The 25,836-nt window shown below is 42.0% G+C and overlaps 1 protein-coding gene across 1 annotated transcript in view; it reads right to left on the reverse strand.

Moving 5' to 3' along the window:
- LOC102799570 (sodium channel protein type 3 subunit alpha-like) overlaps positions 1-25,836 on the reverse strand; it is a 281,657-nt gene that overhangs the window by 27,799 nt on the left and 228,022 nt on the right. Inside the window, exons 24-26 of the mRNA XM_087846568.1 lie at positions 8,797-8,951; positions 7,783-7,956; positions 2,603-2,725 (exon numbers count right to left, since the gene is read on the reverse strand). Coding sequence (XP_087702694.1) covers positions 2,603-2,725; positions 7,783-7,956; positions 8,797-8,951 — 452 coding nt within the window. The remainder of the gene's footprint in view (positions 1-2,602; positions 2,726-7,782; positions 7,957-8,796; positions 8,952-25,836) is intronic.

Genomic DNA, 25,836 nt, shown 5'->3' on the forward strand with positions numbered 1-25,836 from the left:
CCCAAGGTCAGACCGTGCAATGCTGCACTGTCCACTTTCTGTTGTAACAAAATAAATTTCCCATGTGTGGGATTAATAACGGTTATTTCATCTTATCTTAAAGAAACTGCAAAACCCCCAAGAGCTTCACCTTCTGCTTCTACATCTTCAACTCTACAGGCCTCAGTAAGCATGTTAAATGTTAAAGTCCAGCACATCAGAAAAACACTGAACTCCACCTGAACAAACCACAAGATTCTGGATTTCCTTTGGACAGATGAGACAAAAGTGGACAATAATCCCGCGCACGGCAGCAAATCTACAACAAATACCTTCATATATACACACACACACATATATTATATATATTAGTGGTGCAACGGATCACGGTTGATCCGTAATCTGAATCCGATCCCACTCCACGGTTCGGCACGCACGTGATCCGAAGATTCGTAAAAGAAGAAAAAAGGTATGTGTATGGTGCACGTGGTCAGTCTGTCAAGCGATAGTTATGGCCAGCGCTAGCGGTCCAAGTGGCGGCTAAAGCTATTACAAAAGCTATCGGGGTGTTTAGCTGCACTATGATGAACGTGCTTGAGCCACGCTATGATATCTCGTTGTGCGTCCACTGTCCCAGGCGTCTTCTGTTGCCCTAACTACTACAAATGGGTGGTACGTAACCGTGACAGCTCATTATATCACAGCAGAGTGCGATATAATGAGCGGTGTGTATTATTGTGGGGCCTACCTGACAATATAAAGCGCCTTGAGGCGATTGTACCATCTTTTTTTTAATATAATTGCGTGGAATGAGTCTTGATTTGAATGTTTTTAACAGGCAAAAAATACTTCAATAAGTAAATAAGTAAATGTTAAATTTTTGTCTTTTTTCTTTTTCTGCTGATCCGAAAATCTATCCGATCAGTGACTTAAAACCGTGAGATTTTTGATCTGTTGCACCACTAATATATATACATGAAGGGCTTCTCTCATTTGGAGTTCAGTATATCAAGTTTAAGTTCTGAATATTTTCTCTACTGTGTTGCTGGATAAAGGTCTTTGAAAGACTCATCACACAAATTACCAACAATCAACAGTCTTTGGAATTTAAAAGCAAAAACAGCTCTAAGCTCGACTTCCTGAAGACGGGACTTGTTTGCTTTTAGTCTGTACTGTGTAACAAACAGAACGTGCAGAAATACCTTTATGTAAACCCATTAATATGAATTAACAGCTGTTTTCTGCTATTTTTTTTCCATCATAAGGGTGAACTTTTGTCCTCTACATGGCAAGAATCGCCATAATTTTAATCGCCATTGTTTTCTGTTGTTGCTGAGAAGCTCATATACCATAAAAACTCAAAGACGTAGCAAGCTACCTGCAGTGGTGGCCAGCTGTGAATGAGGGAGCCTTTTAGCATTGAGTGACCTGCACAGAGACTTAATGAGAAACATCCAAACCTGAAGCAGTGCTCAACGTTTGGCTCCAGTGCAACAGACATCAAGGTGATGTTTCTTTGGTTTGGTGGGTGTGTCAGAGGCGTTAGCTTGTTAGCTGAGGCATACAGACAAACTCTGCTGTATTAACACAGATTGCACACAGCTGAGCTGCCATTGTAGTGAATTCAACTATGGGCTAACCTCCAGGGCTGGAAAAGGAAGGCATAACTAAAGTGCCTAAAATCTCCAAATTTACAGGACAAATAAAAGTGTTTATAGCATGCTAAAAACACTTTTATAGCATGCTAAAAACACTTTTTACTGTTTCTCCCGTCATAAAAACTGACATGTGTGTCAACAAAGACACGTGTAGTTGATTGCTGTTTTAGATGTTCCCTTTATTGCTTTGAGTCATTAAAGTGGAACTTTCTGCTGTGTTGGAACATTTAAAGCTTGCTAACCAAACTACCTAGCATAAACTGATACTTTAGCCAAATATAGTCACTTCTGGATATTTCTAAACTGCTAATGCTTCTAACGCAAGACTGTTGAAATTAATACAGACATTTGGGGATTCAAACATCGATATTCATCATCAGATCTTCTTTCAAACACATTCAGACACAACAACCGAGACTGTCCGAGCCGGGGCTCGAACCGGCAACCTTCCTATTACAAGAAGAACTCCCAACTCTTGAGCCACGATCGCCCATCCATACATGGAGTGTAAACTAATTTCTTAACATTTGTGATGTGTGTATTTCAGCTCTTACACTTTGCTTGACTTTCAGCTGGTTGTTTGAGACACCAGGGATGCTGCTGACTGCCCTCTGGTGGGCAAAATATGCAGCAACAACACTCACAACAGGCTGAAGGGTGTCTCTCTTTTATTTTGAAATTTGTATTTATCGTCTATTTTAAATGCCAATGCCTATGTTATTGAAAAATTGCTAATTTGTTGATCATTATAAATTTAACACACTTTTTTTTGTATATTTAATGTGTACTATATAAGTGCAAAGAAAATAGATGTAGAGGAGAAGCTTTTTTTTAACCCAAGATCTTTTACTTTTTCCCATTTTTAGTGATAAATTAAAGCACAAGTGCACTAAATCCTTTGACATTCAGCTGGACTCTCGATATTGATGCCCAGATGTGTTTGCTTTGATAATACTGACTCTTACCCTCATGCCTTCAAATCTGGAGAGGGCTCTGAGGGGCCGCAGGGCTCGCAGCGTCCGCAGGGATTTGATGGCTGCTAAGTCTGAATAACCCAATGTGTTGGCTACCAAACTGACCAATGAGACCTGGAGGAGAGAGAGAGAGAGGACAGAAAAAGACAGGGACAGGAATATAGAGACAGAAGAAGGAGGAAGGGAAAGAAAAGAGAAGCAGGACAGTTAACGTCTATTCTAATGAAGGGAAAGTGAGAGAAAGTTCTGATCCAGGAGACGAAGCTGCATAATGATGCCTGAAAAAGGAAGGGTGATGGTTTGTGATCACTGAGCTCATGACGAAGGACTCACTGCTACAATTTTTTATCATTGTTGAAACCTTTCTCAGGTGAAGCTGCAAGCAGACAAGGAAATGGTTATTTTACACTCTTCTAGGAAGCCAGCACAAAAAACCGGAGAAATGAGAAAGAATAAATGTGTTTATTGATTGGTCAAGTGAGTCCTGAGTGATCCATGGCGTTTAAAATGAGACAATAAAGCAGACTGTTGATAAAGCAGACCACTGAGTGCTCTTAGAGACTGATGTGCAGATCACTGAACGACTGCTTTAAACAGCTTCAGGGTTTATGTTTAGCTGTAAGAGGGATGGTTAGGTGTTAAACATGCTACCTGTATCCACAACAGCCTGAGATATCACCTCTGATTAAAGCCAGGATGGCATCACCTCCCAATCAAACCCAGAAACATTTAAAGCCACGACACAGACGATTTCCAGCACCGAGCAGCAGGTCTCAGGTCGGTCAAGCTGCAGGTGAACGCAGCTCATTCTTACCCTGATACCAGCGAAGCGGGACACAGCCCGGAGAGGACGGAGAGCTCTTAATGTCCTCAGCACACGCATGGTGGTGATGTGGTCCACTGAGATGTACTGAGCCATCAGACCCAACACTGAGATCTACAGGGTTCGGTTACACAGTAAACAACAACATTTCTGCACATAAATACAAAGTAGCTTCAGACTGTGCAAAGAACAAAAACATGATCGAAATAAAGGGGACATCCTCTGCTTTTCTGTCATTTATAAGCTCCATCCACCTGCTATTTAAATCTTCAGTTTAAGATGGGCAGCCAATCAGGAGGAAGTTGGCTTAAAGGGAGGGGCAGAAGCTTAAACAACTTGTTTCCAGCTGACAGGCTGCAATCAACCAACAACGTCTGGGGTTGGGAAACTTGCAGTTCCACTAACGTCCTCAAGTGGACATTACTGGAACTTTTCCATTTCTATACAGTGTATGTGTGCTACAACAGCACCAATAAGACAAATAAGGATGAATTTGAGCTAGGAATCATGCAAAGCTACTTCAGATATTCTAAATGCGGAGCTGGAACTTAGCAGAAAAGCTTCCCTTGAAAAAGTCTGTGAAGGTTCTCAGTCATCCAGGTCATCGTAGTCAAAGGAGCTTGCAAAGAAAAGCGTCTGGACTTCTTTAAGTTACTTGAAGACGTTTCACCTCTCATCCGAGAAGCTTCTTCAGTTCTAAGGTCAAATGGTGGAGAGTCCCAGATATAAACCTAGTGGGAGTTTCCCCCCACAGAGGGACACGCTCAGACAAAAACTGGTTCATCCCAAAGACAAAACTCCAAAACACAGACTTAACAATGTGGTGTATGCTGTACAGTGCAGCGAGGAATGCCCAGACCTCTACATTGGAGAGACCAAACAGCCACTTCACAAGTGCATGGCACAACACAGAAGAGCCACCTCCACAGGACAAGAGTCAGCATCCATCTGCATCTAAAGGTCAAAGGTCACTCTTCTGAGGATGCCAATGTTCACATTTTGGACAGAGAGGACAGATGGTTTGAAAGAGGAGTGAAAGAAGCATCTGTGTCCACTGTGAGCGACCATCTTTGAATAGAGGCGGTGGTTTACGACACCAACTCTCTGCCATCTATAATCCAGATTTGAGTTCCCTCCCCAGACGCCTTAACACCCACTCACATTCTGGGCCATCTGACCTCAGGAAATCACATGATAGGGTGGGGCCAGGTTTCACAATGAGCTCGCCCGAAACCCTGGCTGATTGTGACCCACACCCATTTTCACACCTTGGCTCATGGGATTAGGTAGAGGATCATCAGGGGGTCCTTTGTCCCACTTTGGGGGGAAACTCCCACTGGGTTTAAATCTGGGACTCTCCACCATTTGACCCTTAGAACTGAAGAAGCTTCTCGGATGAAGGTGAAACGTCTTCAAGTAACTTAAAGAAGTCCAGACGCTTTTCTTTGCAAGCTCCTTTGACTTCCCTTGAAAAAGTAACAGACATTTTAGCATTTCTTAAATTCTTACTCTGTTATTTTTTGTCTTTTCTTACTATTTTTCCCTAATTAATTTCAGTAAGTTTAAGTTCACAATTCTTAATTTCTGTGTTAAGCTATGAGCCAATAAATAGCTACACTTACTTCTTACATTTCAAAATAAAAGCTTCTTAGAAAGAGAAAACTTTTTATTCAAGCAGTTTCTTTCCAAATAACGATAAAGCAACACAGCAGAGATAACTGTAAGTAATTTGCAAATAAAAAAATCAAAAACTTTCTTTTGATTACTTTATATCATCTTCTTCTGATGCTTTTCTGCCCTCTAGTGCTCAAAAATGAAACCCTGAAGCTTTAAGCGCATCTCTCTCTTTCTCCATCTCCGATAGTGTTAATAAAACTCGGTTTCTTGTCTCGTCTTTGCTTGGTTAGTTCGGTGACTCAAGATTTCTACCTCTCGTTCCCCTTCAGGCCACTACAGTCAGATAAAAACGTCAGTGTCATTTATGAAGACGGCTAGGCGGAAACACTCGGAGTGAGAGAGACGGGGAGTGGGTCGATTTCCGACTCACATGCATATGTATGGTGTGCATCATAAACTGTGTGTGCCAAAGTGTGAGCGTCTAAACATACACATCTTTGTGTGTGTGTGTGTGTGTGTGTGTGTGTGCGTGTAGGTTCAAAAGCCACGGCTGATTATTTGTCTGGAGGCTGTTTGAACTTCTCTCTCTGTGCCTCTCTTTGTCGCTCAGTGTCTCTCACTCTTTTATTTGACAGTGAGAAACACTGAATTATTCTCTTCTTATACATAAACTGCACATTTAACATTGACCATGTTTAACATGGAGAATTTACACAGAAAGGGTAAAAAACAGATATGAAGTGTGATTAAAGAGTTCAGACAGCAGGTCCATCACAAGCGAAACCCTGATTTAAATTTGGCAATCTCCTCTTCATAGTCATCCTCTCAGGAATGCCCAAGAAGCTCCCAGCACCGCTGCTATTTTTAGATCTCTTCCGGGACGTCTCTGACATTATAGTTTCCACATCTGCGGATCGCTTGGGTCCCTGTGACGTGACTCACTCGCTGTCCATCGACGAGTTTGAATGCGAGAGTCTGAGCGGACGTGAAACAAACCTGCCTGACTTTTTGTGCCCATGCAAAAAAACGCACCAACTACAAATGTGCTCAGGCACCGAACCTAAAAGAAGTATTAAACCTGTGCAACAGAATTTGTCCAGAGGAGAGGAGTCAGACTGTTGGAGGTACAACGGGACAGAATGAGAGATCTAAAAATAGATGTTGTACTGAAAGTCATCCAGAGGTTCACAAGACGATGATCTTGAACAGTCAAACCCAGGAAAGATGTTTGAAACCCTGTTAAGTCCCTGGAACATCTGCAGAAACTGAACTACAGACAGATTGACGTCCAGGAAACATTAAACATTAAATAAACACCTCAAACTGACAGAGAGTTTTTATCTCCGACATCGCAACAACATTTATTCTTTCTTCCATCCGTGACGAGACGTAGAGAGAACACCTCCTGATGGTTATTGAACGTCAAAATGTTTGCTGGGACTTTAAATTTAGAGGTCAGTCTCTGGAACTTTTTGATCACACTCTGACTTTTGCATCACAGCATTCATAGTGTTCCCCAAGTTGAAGACTAACAGGGACAAAATACCATCTATGACAACACAACGGATACATGCAGTCAATAAAATACTCAGATTACTTTTGTCTGTACAAAATACTTTTATACTTATTTTTTCTTCATCACAATTTGCTGTCTGTCAAAATTAGGGATGGGTATCGTTTAGGTTTTATCTGATACCGGTGCCAAACCGGTACTTTTGAAACTGTGCCGGTGCTTAAAGAATGGAGAACACACACTTTGTCCAAAAACCTCTCATGTTCAGCTGTTTTTTTGTAAAAAGATAACAATGTTAGCCTTTTCTGCAGCTATGGGGCATATATGGTATCACTCTTGGCTGGAAGCAGCTTAAACAATGGAAAAAACACAAACTTTGTCCAAAAACCTCTCATGTTTAACTGTTTTCCACTTTTTCTTTGGTCATTTTAGCCTTTTTGGCCAGGGTGAAGGGAGTATCTGCCATCAAACAAGAAGACAGCCGCATGTAGCTATGATGGTGTTTGCTAGTTCACCTTACATGCATTAATGTAATAACGTGGTTAGCCTACTCAACGTAAATTACACACGAACAACATTAAGCTACTCACGCAGAGAAGAACGGCTGCTGCTGCATCATCATCCTCATCATTTCTGCTACACTGGCAGGGCTAGGGGCCAGGACTCTCCTCTTCGGGTTTTTGGGGGATGTTGCTAACTCCGGGTCGATAACAGGCACCACACCCGCAGTAGATGTGCTCGGTGTGAGGTCTCGCAGCAAGCTATCAAATACGGCGCATTTCTCGGCTTTTAAAAAAAACGCTATGCGTCGCCAGGTGTTTCATCAGATTTGAGGTGTTACCTCCTTTGACAGCATCACAGTATCAGCTTAAAGCACTTGTTGCAGCTGCTGAGTTTGCATCTTTTGCTGTGAAGTACAGCCAGACTTTGACCGCTTCACCTTGGGCATTTTTAATCTGTAGTTCTGCTCTAAAAGAACGTACGTACCTGGACCCGCCTACTATCCTCGGAAACGTAAAATGATTGGCTAGAATCTAAAGTGTATCACAGCTCAGGAAAAAAAAGCACCGAAATGTGCGCTGCTTTTCGGTCTGGTTACTACCGTTTATGTCAGAAGATACCCATCCCTAAAAATTTGTAGCCTTCTTGTGTCACCAACATAAAAGCTAAAGTGAGTGACTGGCTGATAATCTGATAAATAAAAAATCAATAACTTACATCAACGATGAGGAAGTCCAGCCAGCACCAGTAGTTGGTGAAGTACTTTTTGAAGCCGTAGGCGAGCCACTTGAGCATCATCTCCAGGATGAAGATGTAGGTGAAGATCTTGTCGGCGTACTCCAGCACCACTTTGATCACCCGCCTCTGCTCGATGTAGATGTCCTCAAAAGCCTGAGCGGGGGTGGAGAGAGCTTTGATTTGATTCACTTCAACAATTTTTAGTCTCAGATTTCAGCGGCTCACTCAAGCTATGTAGTCCTGGATCTCCAACATCGACTGCATGCATTGTATGTTTCTATTATATTATTACAAACAGCTGTGCTGATGATCAGTGAAATGTGTTTTATATGAAGATAATTGTGTAAATCACTGCTAATCCAGAACAAAGAACGGATTCATGTTGCTGCTGTTCGTCTCAATTTTTGACAGCGAACTCGATGTGTTGATCATCTGTTCTGTAATTAGACGGTTCATTGAATGTAAATCTGTGTAAGGCCAGAGTTCGACTTCATCCTTCAGATAAAAAGTGGATGTTTATTTCTCAGCACAAAGACTCAGGAGACAAAGAAACAAAGACTTTTTTATGAATGCTTAATGGTTTTACTGGTCTGGGTCATTTGAGATTAAATGGGGCCGATGAACTAAAATGGGTCTGACACCCCGGACAGTAGAAATATATTAGTAATACTGTGTATATAAACACAAATAAATACAGTAAGTGATATAAACTAGAGTACAGTGAAGTAAACTGGTATTCATTGAACTAATTCAGTGATGCTGCCTTCATTAGACAGTTGCATTTCTTTAGTTCAGTTACTTTACTGAGTAAATATATGAATGTAAATAGAGCTCATTTATTGTATAAATGAAAGTACAAGATACAAAAACATAAAATTAAAAATAGAACCGCAATAAATAAAACAATAGTTAGTAAAAAATGATCTTTATTACAGTTAGAATGAAGCTGAAGGAGACTGTGTGTGTGTGTGTGTGATTGTGTGTGTGTCTGACCAGCGCTCCGGAGCTGAGGAGGATCATGAAGATGATGAAGGTCTCGAACCAGCTGTGCTCTACAATCTGGTAACAGGTCTTCCTCGTCCTCCACCACATCTGTCCGAGACCGATGGTGGTGTCGATGTCGCAGCACTGAAACCTGGCCACGCACACTGTGGGCGAGAGAGGAGAGACAGAAGAATGACGGCACATTCATCTCATTACACCTTAACCGTCAGATACTTTGAAGCCCTCATCATAATAATGAGGTATAACAACGGAGCGAGATGAGAGGTTTTCCTTGATCGCAGGAAGTTTAACAAACTGAGCTTGTGTGAGTTTGAACTCACAGTTGTGCCTTGCTTCGGGGCACGCTGGTGTCATCGCTACAACAGAAACCACACAACACGCCTGCTTTGTAGTATGCAGATGACCCGGAGCCTAAAGTGCTGTGTGTGTGTGTCTGTGTCTGTGTGTGTGTTCTCTTGCATAAGCCCCGACTCCTCGGCAGATGTTAAGCTTCCGCTTTCCCACAACAACCCAATGATCGTGTGCGTGTGCATGTGTGCGTGCGTGTCTGTGTGATGCAGTGAAGATGGTAGCAGATTGCTGCAGATTTATTTTCTGCTTCAAACTGTATTTAACTCTTTCAATCCACTTTCCAGTTTCTTTCATGTTTCTTTAAAATGACCTTTTGTGTCTTTCTTCATATTTCTCCTCTTCCACTGAGGCTACGTCCACACGTACACGGGTATTTTTGAAAACTGAGATTTTCCGTTTTCGTTTTAAAAAATAATCCCGTCCACATGTAAAGGCAGAAATGAAGGAAAACGCTGCTATGAACATGCCAAAGCAGCAGGTGGCGCTATATTCCTATCCGTGTAGAAATGTTGGCCAATCAGAAGTCTAGAAGCCTCGGCGGGAAAAAGTAAACAAAGCTGGGGCATAGAAGCAGAACCGAGTCGTATGTGTGGAGGGACAGTAACTGTGTGTGTATATGTAAGCATTTAAACACTGCAGAGACAAGTAACAGTAACAGTATTGTAGAAATTCATTTCACTGAAACAATAACGTGGCGCACACTGTGACGTCAAAAAAGGCGCACACCTTTGACGCTGCATTTTCTCTGTTTTTCTCGTCCACACGTAAATGCAAAAACGGAGTTTTCAAAAATATCCACCCTGGTCGGAGTTTTTAAAAATCTCTGTTTTCAGTGACCGAAAACGCCGTTTACGTGTGGACGAAAGGTGCAAACGCATAGAAAAATCTGCGTTTTCAAAAATACCCGGGTACATGTGGACGTAGCCTGAGATGCGATGTTCATATGAAACGTGGCCAAAGATTCAGTCACTAAGCTGTCTAAGCACCTTATTGTCGTTGCATACGTACAAGGAAATTATGGAAAATACATTATTTGACTGAATTCAATATTTGGTATTTTTATATGAAATGATATAAAATGATAGTGAAGAGGTACAAGAAAGAAACCTGAGCCAATAAGATGAATTTTGTCAAAAATGTAAAAATGTAAAATGTAAAGTTGAGATAAAATCTGTTACTTAGTTACAGATTCTAGTTATTTTGTTTTTCCTGTGTAACTTTCTGATCTGCGTCTGTCATTTAAACTGATGAAAAAGATCTTAAGATGAAAAACTACAGCTTTGTGCTTCTCTTTTTTTATCAGTGCGTGTCGTCACTCTGTACACTGAGTACTGCTGAGGTTGAAATGCAGTGATATTATCACTCAGCCAGTTACTTACTGCCGTGCATCATCCTATGAGTAAGTGCTGATGAAGCGAGGATCAGATTCCCGTTATTCCTGCTTTATCGCCCATTAAACGCTTGCTGCTAGCATGTCCGGATTCAGCCAGTTCGGGCTACTAGAACAGCAGATTGCAACCTGATGTTGACTCACAATCAGGACGGCAACTTCAAGACAAGTGAGGGACGCTGACGTTCCCTTTGGCAAGACATGATGATGGCTCAGTAACTGACAGAGGAGATGAGGGCATGAGCTTGACAACTTGATCAAGTGCATGTGGTCAGTGCAGAGTGATGGCTCAGCGGTGACATCACACAGAGGGGGGGGGGGTCATGACTCAACTCTATGATCTGTTGTGCAGCAACTTTCCCATCCATATTTTTCCAGGAGTAGCTACACAACTATAGTTTTTTCTACTTATGGCAATTTGATGCTTGTGTTTTATATTCATTCCTGCTAGAATCAGACAAAACTCCAGCATCTGTTAACAAATGTTATTTCATGCAGGCCTTGTCCTACTTGCATGATGGATGAATGGACAGAGTTTGTGTTTCCTCCATTTGAAACTGCTTCCGTAGGTTTAAGCTGGATTATTTTAACATTTAAGCATCAGGGGTACGGCCTCTCACTGGTAATGTTGGTAATGTTTGAATGCTGTGATGTGAGAGCTGAACAGAAATACTCCTTTGGTATGACATGAACTGTGGGTACTTCTCATAAAAAGCTGGCACTTTTGATTTCTCTGAGTATTTATTAGTTGCTGACAGTTTGTTTTGAACCACCGGATGTCAATTAAACCTCAGTCACACAGTCGTAGAGACTTTTTGGTGACCCCCTGGTGACTCCCAGTCCCTACAGAAAAATAACTATTCCTCAACCAGTGGGTGAGAGGTCTGGACATTGTTGGCAGTTGCTGGTTAAAAGTGCAACCAAAAACCTCCTTGCATTTTATTTGGCTGCTGCAAGTTGCTGAAATCATCTGTAGCTTGCTTGGAAGATGCCAGCTTGTTTGCAAACCCTGGAAAATTCTGTAGTTCTGTTTCCTTCAAACTTATTATTATAGGAAACAATGCAAGTGTTTGGGTACAGTTTAAAAAAATGAAGTAAAGCGATTTTCAGTTAACACCAGTGTCACAGTTTGCCGAGGCAAAGAGTGGACCCAGGTGCAGACATGCTAAAACTCAAACTTAACTGATGATGAGCTGTTTATTAAGGCAGACAGAAAAGTACAAAATAAAAGGGCAAAAACAACGCAAACTAAGCAATAACCTAAACTGGGTAAACTAGAAAGGAAACACGAACTATGAAAACCCTGGCAAACAGAAACACAAACTCTAAACATGGCGATGACGAGGATATTGGATTCAGGAGACAGACACTATCTCTACTTTTAAGATTAGGCTTCAAACTTTCCTTTTTGCTAAAGCATATAGTTAGGGCTGGACCAGGTGACCCTGAATCCTCCCTTAGTTATGTTGCAATAGATGTAGGCTGCCGGGGGATTCCCATGATGCATTGAGTTTTTCCTTTCCAGTCACCTTTCTCACTCACTATGTATTAACAGACCTCTCTGCATTGAATCATATCTGTTACTAACCTCTGTCTCTCTTCCACAGCATGTCTTTATCCTGTCTTCCTTCTCTCACCCCAACCAATCACAGCAGATGGCCCCTCCCCTCCCTGAGCCTGGTTCTGCCGGAGGTTTCTTCCTGTTAAAAGGGAGTTTTTCCTTCCCACTGTCGCCAAAGTGCTTGCTCATAGGGGGTCATATGATTGTTGGGTTTTTCCTCTGTATCTATGAAGCGCCTTGAGGCGACATTTGTTGTGATTTGGCGCTATATAAATAAAATTGAATTGAATTGAATAGAATTGATATATGAAAACCTGAACGCAGGACATGGGAACAACACAGACGATCCGACAAAGACTGAATGAGAACGCACAGACTAAATACACACAGGAGGCTAATGAGAGAAGTGGGAACACATGAACATAACGGCCTCACAGTGGACGAGTAAAACTAAACACGATGAACACAGGAACACAAGATCTCTTCAAAATAAAACAGGAAACATGAGACGCAGACATGAAACACATGAAGGGCAAGGGAGACTTAACAAGAGTTGGAAGACACAAGGGGACTCTAATAACAAAGAAGTAGAAAAACTCATGAGCTTAATCATTTAAACATCAAAACTCAAAACACGGGGTCATAAGACCCAGGATCGTGACAACCAGTTGATGATGTAAGAACTGTCAGTGAATTTCTCTGATAAAAAAAACTTTGTTTGTTTCAACTGCACCAGAAATCTTTTTCAATGACAGAAAATTCGACTTAAAGAAAAAGGAAAATCTGCAAATATAAAGAGAACTATATATTTGGAATAAATAGAGGAATAACTGTGGCCCAAGAGTGGAGCCCTGATGAACACCAAACCTTTACTGTGCTTTTACAGAAACGCAGCTCAACTCTATCACTGTTTCATTTTAGTAGTTAAGACTTGAGGCCTTCAGCTTTAAGGCACCCCAGCACTGCATCAAGATGAGCCGTAATAAATATGCAGTCACATATCACTCTATGAATCCATGAAGCGAGAACATATTTAGGTAAAGTGAAAACATTTTCTTCATGGTTGTTTCCTGTAACAAACAGAATGAAAAGAATCACGAGCTGCTCTTCACTCTGCTGATTGCCGCGTTCGTCTGCCTGTAATTAGAGCTCTGATTACCCCGGCTTTCTGTCTCCATGGCGACTAATAGGCTTTTCTCCGATATGTCAGTCGGATAATCCAATGAAAACAAGCGAACAGTAATCCGACACTCAATCAGCCCACTAACAGAGTTATTATCTGTGCGTGTGTGTGCATTAGGAAACCCCCTCTGCTTGTGCTGGCTGCAGTCTTAATAAACACGCTGCTATAAACTCTGAACGTGTCGTCACATCACCTGTTGGTCAAACCGACGCCTCCTTCGTTGCTCTTGATCTCTGCTGTGCACGCCATCGATCCGTTATCGAACGCTACTGAGAAAACGCTCCTGAATGATCTCCTGCCAGGTGATTGCATTTGATCCTTGTTGCCTCCACATAAATGTCACAATCTCAACACACACACACACACACACACACACACACACACCTATACTATATCAGCAGAAATTCTAGAACGTTCAAATGTGAATATTCTTCCAAAAGGCGTCTGATTCTGATCTTTACAATTTTATTCTGTAGCAGGATCACGAGTCACAGAACCTGGAGTCCAGTAAAGGTTTTAAAATGGGCGAGTGAGCCGACATCATAAGCCTCAGCTCCCTACGCTCGTCTTCATATATAAAACTAATGTCACATTTAAAATGAAGGTTAATAAACAGTCGGGCGAGTAGTAAAGTCAACTAAGTAAAGACATGAAGAGCAGAGCGCGGGCTGTGAAGGTGCTGGAGGATGGACATGACCAGTAATTTTACACTTAATAACCTTTTATTTTCTTTATTGTAATAGATCCTGTACTTACCCCCTTTGTCAATGAATTATATATACCTTCACGTGTCACTTCATTAGGTACAGCTTTTGCTTTAATACCTCAGAACTTTTTCAGGGATCAGTGTTGGGAAGGTTACTTTTAAAATGTATTCCATTACAGATTACAGAATACATGCCCCAAAATGTATTCTGTAACGTATTCAGAATACGTTACTCAATGAGAGTAACGTATTCTGAATACTTTGGATTACTTAATATATTATCATGCTGTTTACAACTACATGAATGTACTATTGCTGTGATTTATTACTGTTACTGAAGGTCCGCGGCTCCGAACCGTAGTAAAGGGACCTCTGGCTAATACGGTGGGTTCTGTGTCGGCTCGTAGCTGAAAACTAGCTTTACTTTGTTGTCTGGGTCAACTTTGCTAGCAGAGACAGAGAGAGGCGTTGAAAGGCTGCTCCAACGGAACTTATTGTTTTTGGAGGAAAACACGAACACGGTGTACAGTCGAGTCTTAATAGCTTACTTACAACTGGGCTCGTCAGGCTCTCTTCTTGGCTGCAGTGGTTATTATTATATTTACATGCTTCCAGCTCCCGTTTCTGCTCGATGACAGCTCGTACTTTTCCTTTTTCTCCCTCCCTCGCTCACAGACACATAACGTGTACAGCAGTCCATTCTCCCTGCAGCACGGACTACACTGCCTATGATGCTACATTCTTTAGAGCTATACCTGTAGCATTCTGCCTGTTAGCTTAGCACAACAACAACAAAAAGGCCTCTCTCACCCAGAAAACACGCAGAGCGAGAGCGTCACCCTGTAACCATGGCAACCGTAACGCTGCCGCCTGGAACAACAGAACGTAGCTGTCAAACAAAACCCAAACAGTCCTGACCCGCCACAATATGAAACAGGGAAGTACCGCCGTGTAATCCATTTATTTCAACAAAGTAACTGTATTCTAAATACCACCTTTTTAAACGGTAACTGTAACGGAATACAGTTACTCATATTTTGTATTTTAAATACGTAACGGCGGTAGATGTATTCCGTTACTCCCCAACACTGTCAGGGATTCATAATATATTCTGATCCTGATACAGATCAAGTAAAGCTGCTGATGGACGTAAATCAACTCAAGGCTTCAGTCGTCTGCAGGAAAGTTTCACACTTCAAACTGAACGCTTGTAATTTGAAGATGTGAGGAGGAAAGTGGTTCAAAGAATGAATAATGTGATCAAAATGACTAAATATTTAAAGAAGAGCTGCAGTTTTGGGTCTGTTTAACAGTAGGTGTCCACAGTGATTTACCTCTGGTGGGTGAAAGGTTCAGTACACGCCGTCCTCAGAGTCTCGGCTCACATTAGGAGGAAGCGTTTAAGTGATCAAGACAAAGCGCTAAAAGATCCATGTGACAGTGTGACAGAGGAGGCGGCGTGTTCGCGTCTTGCTCGGGGGCCCTTCAGCAGCCACCTTGTGTCGGCTCATACCTGAGACCTTTCAGTTAGAGGAGCAGTAAACGCCGCCGCCTCTGCAGGCATCACACGCTGCCCACCGAGGCAGAAACACACTCGCATATTCTGTCTCAATCGTGTGTCGCGTGGCATCAAAACATTAACCAATGAGCTGGCATTTAGAGGACTAATGAGGCAGCTAATCTAACGCTCACTGTTAGTACAGATGTGTGTGTCTGTGTGTGAGAGAGTGAGTCGGACGTGAATCAGTGAATGTCTGTGTTTATATCTTCAGTGGAGCTGCTGTGTGCACACCTGTAAAGCACATATATGTACAGTGTGTGTGTGTGTGTGTGTGTGTGTGTGTTAGTGGAGATAAGAGTGAGTGTTTGTGCCAGGACATCAGAACCTGTCCGTGTGTGTCGGCTCTGAAACTGCAGCAGCAACCTGGAGACGACTGAGGCAAACAAAGCTGCTCTGATGTGTTTCTCCTTTCCCCCAAAAAGACTTCACTTTGCACATTTTACTTTTGGTTTGATGACACTGATGGAAGCTAAACATAAAGCCAGAGGGAGGCTGGTAGTAAATGCAGTGAAATAAAACCTCTGAGCAATCTCATGACGAGCACGCACTGAGAGAAACGTGGTGGAGAGAGATACAACGTGCTGAAAGTCACCGTCCTGACGACACAGCAGCAGGAGCTGAGTGACCTCACGGGCAGGACCCTGAAGGATCTGATGGATATCAGATATTATCACATCTTTGTGTTACCTAGCAACCACTCTATATGGGCTAAAACGGGCCATCACATCATATTAGTTTCATGTCAATAAACAAAATCTGAATCTGAACTAAACAAAAAGGCAGAACAACATTTAAGTTCAAAAGCCCGAATCTCTGATTGGATGGGAGTGTGAGGATTAGCAGGCTGCACATCTGGAAAAGCAGCATCAATGCTGATACGGGTACAGGAGCAGTAAGGGCACATGTCAGCAAGACGATGCTAAACTGCACAATGCAGCTACTCACACAGCACGGTGTCACACAGTAAAGCAGGACCACACAATGTTTAATGTAGTAGTAGAGTAGAGGATTACTTTGCTGGGTTTGTTTCGCTCAGGCAGATCGTTGTGATATGTTCAACTTTATTTCAAAGCTGTTTCGGGCTGTAAGTCATCTTTAATGTATCTCATGTAATTATGTCAGGTCATCATGTAAGTCGACTCACACTTGAGCAGAAGGAGGAGATTCTGTTTTCAGCGTGTGAACTACGACCTTTATCAGCTCCCACAGATAAACACTGACCCTTTCATACATGTGAACTTCCTCTCAGAAAGTGTGAGTGTTGCTTCAGAGCTCAGCTCTCAGGGTCAAGCGCATCTTCTGGAGCGGTCTTCCCCTCGCTGAATGCTCGGGTAATTATTTCCCCTTTAGAGCAGAAATAAAGAGGCCTTTGTTTGGTTTGATCAGGTACAAGCAGGAAACGTGAACGCGAACCGATGACCTTCATTCATCTGAGGAGTTTCTTTATGCTGCCGTTCTCCAGCTCGTTAGCGCTACTCGCTGAGCTTTCCCCGTTCGACCGACCTTTCTTCCCGCCTGATGAATAATTAGCGGCGGGGGAGCGTCGCCATTCAGGCCGACACACACACTCTGTCTTCCTGACAGCTAGAGGGAGCAGCAGGGAGGCACGCTGCTTTTTGTGCTTTGTAATCACAGCATGGAGGAACACACACATACACCACATGTATATAAATATATACAAAGACATGAAGACGCACAGAAACAATTCTTCAAAGCTGACACTGCAGCGCTGTGAGGATTAAAAACACTCCTCCAGCATTTGCATGTTAGCAAGAAAAGTTTGAATCTGTGCGATTTTAATGTTCTCAAAGAGGCCGAACCTTCTGTCACCTTATTTTCTTATTTATCTTTCCTCAGATGTCTTTTTACTCTTTACTCTTATCTTACTGTTCAAACTCAGGATTAATAGTAAAACTACAGAACACATCATGTCCATCAGGTAATGTTTTACATGACTTCTTCCTGTTTTTTAAAGTAATGCAGTACGTTACACACTTAGTTCCTAAAGAAAGTCATTTGTTACGCTACTTGTGGCATTAACCCTTTAAGACCTACCATAGAACCAAGTCTGCCAGAGCTTATATTATATGTTTACATGCTGTGGAGCCATTTTTGGGAGCATTTCAAGTTGCTATACATCAATACAACCATTATAGCCCAGATTTTAATAATATGTCTGCATTAAGTGCATAGTAATTACATAAATTGCAAAAAAGTGCAATAAACTACAAAAAAGTTGAAAATCGTTTTTGTTTTTTTAACATATATTCCTAGTTAGAGAAATTTAAGAGGCTTATCCCTCAAAACTGTAAATACAAAAAAGTTGCACAAAATAGTTTCCCACCACAGGAAATTTATTTTGAGTGTCTTCATAGTTTTATGTTTGAAAAACACCAATTTTTATAATCTGCAGGAAAAACGAAAATAAATATTATAGTGCAAATTTAAAAAAAGCAGCATATGCATCAAAATAAACTATTTCCAGCAGTGCAATATGAGTCCTAAGCATCCCAGAAACCACACAGAAAGTCATAAAGTCAAATATAACTTTTAAAAACACCAGTATAGGCTCATGAGGCCCTGATGGTAAAAAAAAATACATTTCCGCAAAAATGACGTCACTTCCGGTTTCGGGCAGGTCATGGTGGACATGCGATAGTTCGCGCTCACGTCTATTCTAACGTAGGAAGTGTTACAAACAGCTGATCGGATCGGCAAAGCGTGTTTCTGGAATATTATGTTTTTGTTGCTGCAAGTGCTTTTTATGCAGTTTTTGCAAAGCTATATGTGGAAGGAAACTGTGACCGAGGACAAGCTGATGGCATAAGATGTAAGTACAACTCCTCCGGTTTCATATGCAAAAAACATTATTGCGCTAGCTCACGTGGTTGCAGAGCTACCGGGATTTAAAAATAGTTACGCAAAACAGAGCGTGCCGCTCTGACCGGTTTTAAAGGGTTAACACTCCAGTCCCGATCATCTCTAATCTCCTGAAAGTTAGTGCTCTAACATAATAACTTCACAATATGACACTTAAGCTACAGACACACACACCAACACAAAACTTTGTCGTAATGACGACCCACATACAATCTTTCTATTAGTTTTTATGTATAAACACAAAGACACTTCAAAGCCATCACCATGGTGATTCCCGACTGCCCATCACTGCCTTTGTTACCTTTGTTTCAGGTGTAGCTAAGCATTAGCTCGTCCGTGTGAAGATGCTCGCAAAGAGCTGAAGTTGCGTTAGGGGCACGATGCGGCGGTTTCTGTCCTGGACAGTTTCCACTTTACCATCACGCTCTCGTCCTTTTGTGCAACAAAAATAAAAGTAACGAAGATGAAACAGCTCCTCAAAAGCTGTATCGGCGTAACGCTCCAGCATTTCCCTCCTGCCAGCACGCAAACTGAAACGAGCTGACGGCAGCACAGAAAGAAAAGCACGTCTGTTTGATGCGTCTCTCCCAACGAAAGTAACGACATAATGGTAACTGAAAAATGTAATGTGATTACAATAACGTAATCACGCCCTGAGCATGTGTGATGAGTTGTGAGAAGATCAGGATGGAGATCTGTTTACGTTTGGTTTGAAGCCCCGCCAATACGAGTGGGGCCTGACCGTGGGTTTAAACGTGGGGCTGCGTGGAGATGTTCAAACCCTCCCGGGACTCTGCCTTTGTCCTGAACATCCAGATGGCCACACACACACACACACACACACACACACACACACACACACACACACACACACACACACACACAGCAAAGTAAACTGCTTCCTCCTCGTATTCATATACACACACAGCTGGTGCCTGCCTGCTGCTGTTAGTCATTTTCCTGGCCTACTTCTGCAGCAGCTGGCCGAGTCGCCGGAACCACTGCTCCCCTCACACACACACACACACACACACACACACACACACACACACACACACACACACACACACACACACACACACACACACACACACACACACACACACACAGCAGCACAGAGCTGTGTCAGCATACTGGTGGTACTGGTCCAGTGTGTAAAGGGACTGTGAGCTGAGTCAGGAGGGAAGCCAGGCGGCGACAGCAGCAGCACGCCGGAGGTCGAAATCTGTTTCTCTATCCAAAAATCTGTTGATGTCAGTAAGGTCAAAAGGTCAACAGGTCAAACACCACCATCATCATCATCATCTTTCCTCCTGGGCCTTTCTGTCCTGGCTTCCTGTTCCTCTCTTGTTTTCCTTTCGTCTCACTTCTTCTCTTGAGCTTTTTTAAATTCTAATTAGCAGCTCTTTCTTCTTTTTCTCTCGCACATTTTATCCTCATCTTCACCCTGCCGATCTTCATCATCACGTCTTCTGTATCAGCCAGAACAACATTTTATTTTCAAGAGGTACGGAGAGTGTTCATACCGTCGAGGTCCGCCTTGTTTTGCACTTTCTCTCACTTCCTTTTGTCTCTTTTCACATCTTATTTGTTTTCCTCTCGTCTATAGCTTCTGATCATGCCGGCGACCCATCGAGGGTCAGGGAGGTGAAAATATCTCGATGACTCTTCCTGTTCCACTCCAACGACTTAAAACCAATTGGAGAGGAGAGTCAGTGGCAACGCACGGCCCGTTAGGTCACTCAGAGTAACACGTGGTCTCAAACTCAACCAGCTTACAGTTAATTTCCAGCCCGTTTAATACAGTTTTGTCTGTAGCATGAGACCTAAACAGAAGCTAATCCCAGATGGGTCGACAGTAAGAGGCTTGTTCTCCTCTCTCTTCAGTTTCTTCTTCTCATTGGTTTCATCTTCTCCTTCTTTGATTTTCCTCTTTCTCTTCTCCGTCAGTATTGAACAGACAGACAGGTGTCAGCACTGCGGCATAAAGAAGGACTTTCGTCCGTGTTCATCTCTCTGCTGTCGCTGCTCCAGCGGCTGATCCGAGTCCAGCCGGTGACAAACGTCCGCCTGCTGTGAAGGACTCTGCTGAATCAGGAAGAAGCGGGCGGCGTGTTGGGACATTCGCGATGGACGCATCAATCTTCTAAATGAATCAAAGCTAATACAACATCTGCTGTTTGGCAGCTGCTTTCATACAAAGCACCGCTCGCTGGGAACGGGCCCCGCTTTGGTTTTTACATTGGAAAGTGATGGAGAGTGAGCCTCTGCAAAATATGATCCAGTACCGAGCGATACCAGGGTCAGAATTACCAACATCAAGAGCCTTTCTTCTGTTGTGTCACAGTGAATTATGTTTATTATGTATGGACGGCTTTCATGTCCATGTGCTATATGGTTGGTGCTCAATTGTGTGGCAGTACAGTCTCATGTCCAGTGCAGGCATGCAGGCTGTTTTACTGGGTAGTGTTTAAGCTGTAAAACCTATTTCCTTCCTGTGGGAAATCATAATGTGTTTCCTTCGGTGTAAAGGTCAAACTGTTTCTGTTAATCTTAAAGGCTAACCATTGTGCTTTTTGAACTCTACTAGAGTGGCTTTGCATAAGTCACAGTTCATAATAATCCTTGTTTACCGTACACTAGACTTTGGTACAGCCTCTCAGTTCACTCTGAAGGGGAGGGGGAGGTAAAAATGGTGCCTGAAACACACTCCTTTAAGCCTGCTTCACTCTCATTGGCTCTCCTTTAACCCTTTAAAGCCGGTCGGAGCGGCACGCTCTGTTTTGCGTAACTATTTTTAAATCCCGGTAGCTCTGCAACCACGTGAGCTAGCGCAATAATTTTTTTTGCATATGAAACCGGAGGAGTTGTACTCACATCTTATGCCATCAGCTTGTCCTCGGTCACAGTTTCCTTCCACATATAGCTTTGCAAAAACTGCATAAAAAGCACTTGCAGCAACAAAAACATAATATTCCAGAAACACGCTTTGCCGATCCGATCAGCTGTTCGTAACACTTCCTACATTGGATTAGACGTCAGCGCGAACTATCGCATGTCCACCATGACCTGCCCGAAACCGGAAGTGACATCATTTTCGCGGAAATGTAGTTTTTTACCATCAGGGCCTCATGAGCCTATACTGGTGTTTTTAAAAGTTATGTTTGACTTTATGACTTTCTGTGTGGTTTCTGGGATGCTTAGGACTCATATTGCACTGCTGGAAATAGTTTATTTTGATGCATATGCTGCTTTTTTTGCAAATTTGCACAATAATATTTATTTTCATTTTTCCTGCAGTGTATAAAAATTGGTGCATTTCAAAAATAAAACTATGAAGACACTCAAAATAAATTTCCTGTGGTGGGAAACTATTTTGTGCAACTTTTTTGTATTTACAGTTTTGAGGGATAAGCCTCTTAAATTTCTCTAACTAGAAATATATGTTAAAAAACAAAAACGATTTTCAATTGTTTTGTAGTTTATTGCACTTTTTTGCAATTTATGTAATTACTATGCACTTAATGCAGACATATTATTAAAATCTAGGCTGTAATGGTTGTATTGATGTATAGCAACTTGAAATGCTCCCAAAAATGGCTCCACAGCATGTAAACATATAATATAAGCTCTGGCGGACTTGGTTCTATGGTCGGTCTTAAAGGGTTAAACAGAAAGTTTGAAGAGCTGGTGAGTGCGGCTTCTGTATTGCTTTCACAGCCTGAAATGACCATATTAGACATATTAAAGATTATCAAATGGCAGTCGATGTGGGTGAAGAATAAAGCCAGTGTGGAAGTAACTGTAGTCTCACAGACTTCCATGTCAAAATGTCCAAGAGTCCAGCAGACAAACATGTTTACAGCCTGCTATGAAGAACGGTTTGGCCTGTGTGGCTAATTTCAGCCAGTTTTTCATAACAGACCTGTTCAAGGTTAAGGGCTCGTCTGTGCAGTTAATTGTTCTGGCAGATGGTACAAAAAGCCTGTGCTTCAGTTTCAGTGAGTTAAATTCAAGGATTTTAGCAGCCTGTTACGTAGCACTAATGCAGGTATCGGCAACTTCACACTTTGGACACAGAGCTTTGGTAGTAGCAAGTCAAAGTTGTGGCAGCCAAAATGCTAACACTGAGGCTTCAAAATGTGGAGCCCATTGACCCCTTGGCCATGTCCATTCTGGCCATGTTTAACAAGAGCATCCAACACTGTAACGGCACACATGACAGAAAACAATCTTGGAAAGAGTCTCTTGGCAAAATCCAGTCCAATTTATGAAGTAGATGTTGATCTTGCAGCTTTGACTTCCCAACTAAAGAGTTCGATCACAAATCTCGGAGTTAAAATTGATTCTGCACTTACCTTTGATGACCATGTAAACGGGGCGGTAAAATCAGCATTTTATCACCTCAGACGTTTATCGAAGGTTAAGCCCTTTCTTTCCAAGCGTGACTTGGAAAGTGTTATTCATGCCTTTATTACCTCACGTTTAGATTATTGTAATTCTCTTTTAACCCTTTAAAGCCGGTCGGAGCAGCACGCTCTGTTTTGCGTAACTATTTTTAAATCCTTGTAGCTCTGCAACCACATAAGCTAGCGCAATAATTTTTTTTGCATATGAAACCGGAGGAGTTGTACTTACATCTTATGCCATCAGCTTGTCCTCGGTCACAGTTTCCTTCCACATATAGCTTTGCAAAAACTGCATAAAAAGCACTTGCAGCAACAAAAACATAATATTCCAGAAACACGCTTTGCTGATCCGATCAGCTGTTTGTAACACTTCCTACGTCCATCAGGGCGAACTATTGCATGTCCGCCATGACCTGCCTGAAACCGGAAGTGACGTCATTTTGCGGAAATGTAGTTTTTTTCCATCAGGGCCATATGAGCCTATACTGGTGTTTTTAAAAGTTATATTTGACTTTATGACTTTCTGTGTCGTTTCTGGGATGCTTAGGACTCATATTGCACTGCTGGAAATAGTTTATTTTGATGCATATGCTGCTTTTTTGCAAATTTGCATTATAATATTTATTTTCGTTTTTCCTGCAGTGTATAAAAATTGGTGTATTTCAAAAATAAAACTATGAAGACACTCAAAATAAATTTCCTGTGGTGGGAAACTATTTTGTGCAACTTTTTTGTATTTACAGTTTTGAGGGATAAGCCTCTTAAATTTCTCTAACTAGAAATATATGTTAAAAAAACAAAAACGATTTTCTATTTTTTTGTAGTTTATTGCACTTTTTTGCAATTTATGTAATTACTATGCACTTAATGTAGACATATTATTAAAATTTAGGCTGTAATGGTTGTATTGATGTATAGCAACTTGAAATGCTCCCAAAAATGGCTCCACAGCATGTAAAAATATAATATAAGCTCTGGCGGACTTGGTTCTATGGTAGGTCTTAAAGGGTTAATAGGGGTTTGGCACTTTGTCACGCTTGCAATTAGTGCAAAATGCTGCGGCAAGATTTTTAACTGGCAGAAGAAAATTTGATCACATCACTCTGATTTTGGCCTCTTTACACTGGCTTCCAATTGAATTCAGGATCCGTTTTAAAGTCCTTTTATTGGTTTTTAAATCTCTAAATGGTCTGGCACCTGTTTATTTGTCTGACTTGTTGAAGCCCCACGTCCCCACTCGTTCCCTTCGGTCAGCTGAGCAGTTGCTGCTTTCGGTCCCAAAGTCGCGGCTGAAACTTAGAGGAGACCGAGCGTTCTCTGTTGCCGCGGCGATGCTTTGGAATAACCTTCCTCTCCATATCAGACAGGCTACATCAGTGCCAGTTTTAAAGTCTTTATTAAAAACCTGTTTTTATTCCCTGGCTTTTAACTCTGTGGGTAACTGATTTTTTTATTTTATTGCTATGTGCATATTAGTATTGTACAGCACTTTGGTCTACCAGGTGTGTTTTTAAAGTGCTATATAAATAAATAAATGATGATGATGAAGTAGCATTTATTTGTATTCTTATTTATCAATTAACAAACTGATAAATAGACACAACAGTAGATACTTTTTTGTAAGCATGGGGACTTAAAATGCGTCTTGCATTGTTATAATCTACAGTTTGTCTAATTGCTCTGAATCATTCAAGATGTTTGTCACTTGTAAACACTGCAAGTTACACGATGGAGTCTCACTAATGAATTCTCTGCAGGTGTTCCACAGAGAGGCTTTTCCAGCTGGCTGACCTGATTCTTTCTGAGCCTCTTCCCACTGTAACCTCACTTTACCTCCCAAAGCCAAATACAGACATGAAGGTTTAACTGAAAAGCTCGATGAAATTAAATTAGTTATCGATGCATTTTGAGTGATTTTACCAACATGTGCAAACCATCCCCCGACAGCTCACGTGTCTCTTTTGTGGCACGCTGGCTTTGCTGAACTGCGTCGAAGACAAATCTGTGCGTTCCAGGAGGAAACCGGCTGAGTCAGGAGGGAAACAAGGTGTTTGCTTTTCACCTGGGTTAGTCCGTACAGGATCATAAATCTCGTTGTGAAAGTATTGGGGCAAGCGGGTGGCGGGATGGGCTTGTGGTTAGTGGAACCATTATGTGACTGCAGGGATGCATCTCCACAATAGATGAACATGTCCAGATTCTACCATCGTTTTGGGAAATACGTGAACTAAGCTAAAGTACTACCACAACAAAGAAAAACAGCTAAACACATCTCTAATCAAATGAAGTTGCATTCACATCTGCATAATACAAAAGATGCTTTCACTGGAACTTGAAACCACAAAAAAGATCCCAGCAGATTCAATTTAAAGTGAACTGTGCATCGTGGTTTTCATGTGGGCATCCACATACACAACAACAGCTAAATGACTCATGGAACATGACATCAATCATAGCCAATGAGCTGCCCCCCATACTTTCAAAACCCCGATCTAATCAAGAATCCATGAGACTTTCTGGAGGCCGTTCAGTACGTAAGCCCTGAAGCACGTTGCTCGATGGTTGCCACTGTTGCTTCTCAGCAGTTTAACTGGGACTTATTGTGAAAAGTTCGCACCTTCTATGTGTGCTTGCAGGGGTTTCCTTGGGGAGCTCTGGTCTCTCCTCCCATCAAAAACTTGCCTTATTCACCTGTGACGGTGCTCTCGACTACAGTACTGGCTTACAGCTGCAGCTGGTCCCCAGGCTTTGCAGTTCTGAAATCTCAGGATGGATTAAATGCAGGGAATGAGTTTCCCTATTGGGATCAATAAAACAGATCTTATCTCAGAGGATCCAATTCTAATGCTGAAGTGCCCCACAGGACACCCCCACAGATCCTATGTGTACAGCCCAATGGCGGTGCAATCTGTGGAGTGCATTTTAAATGCTGCATCAATGGTGTCACTTTAGTGTACAGCAAAACAAAAAAACTGGACTATATAGCT

Source organism: Neolamprologus brichardi, chromosome 9 (assembly GCF_056152115.1).
Source record: "Neolamprologus brichardi isolate AB-2024 chromosome 9, ASM5615211v1, whole genome shotgun sequence".
NCBI lineage: Eukaryota > Metazoa > Chordata > Actinopteri > Cichliformes > Cichlidae > Neolamprologus > Neolamprologus brichardi.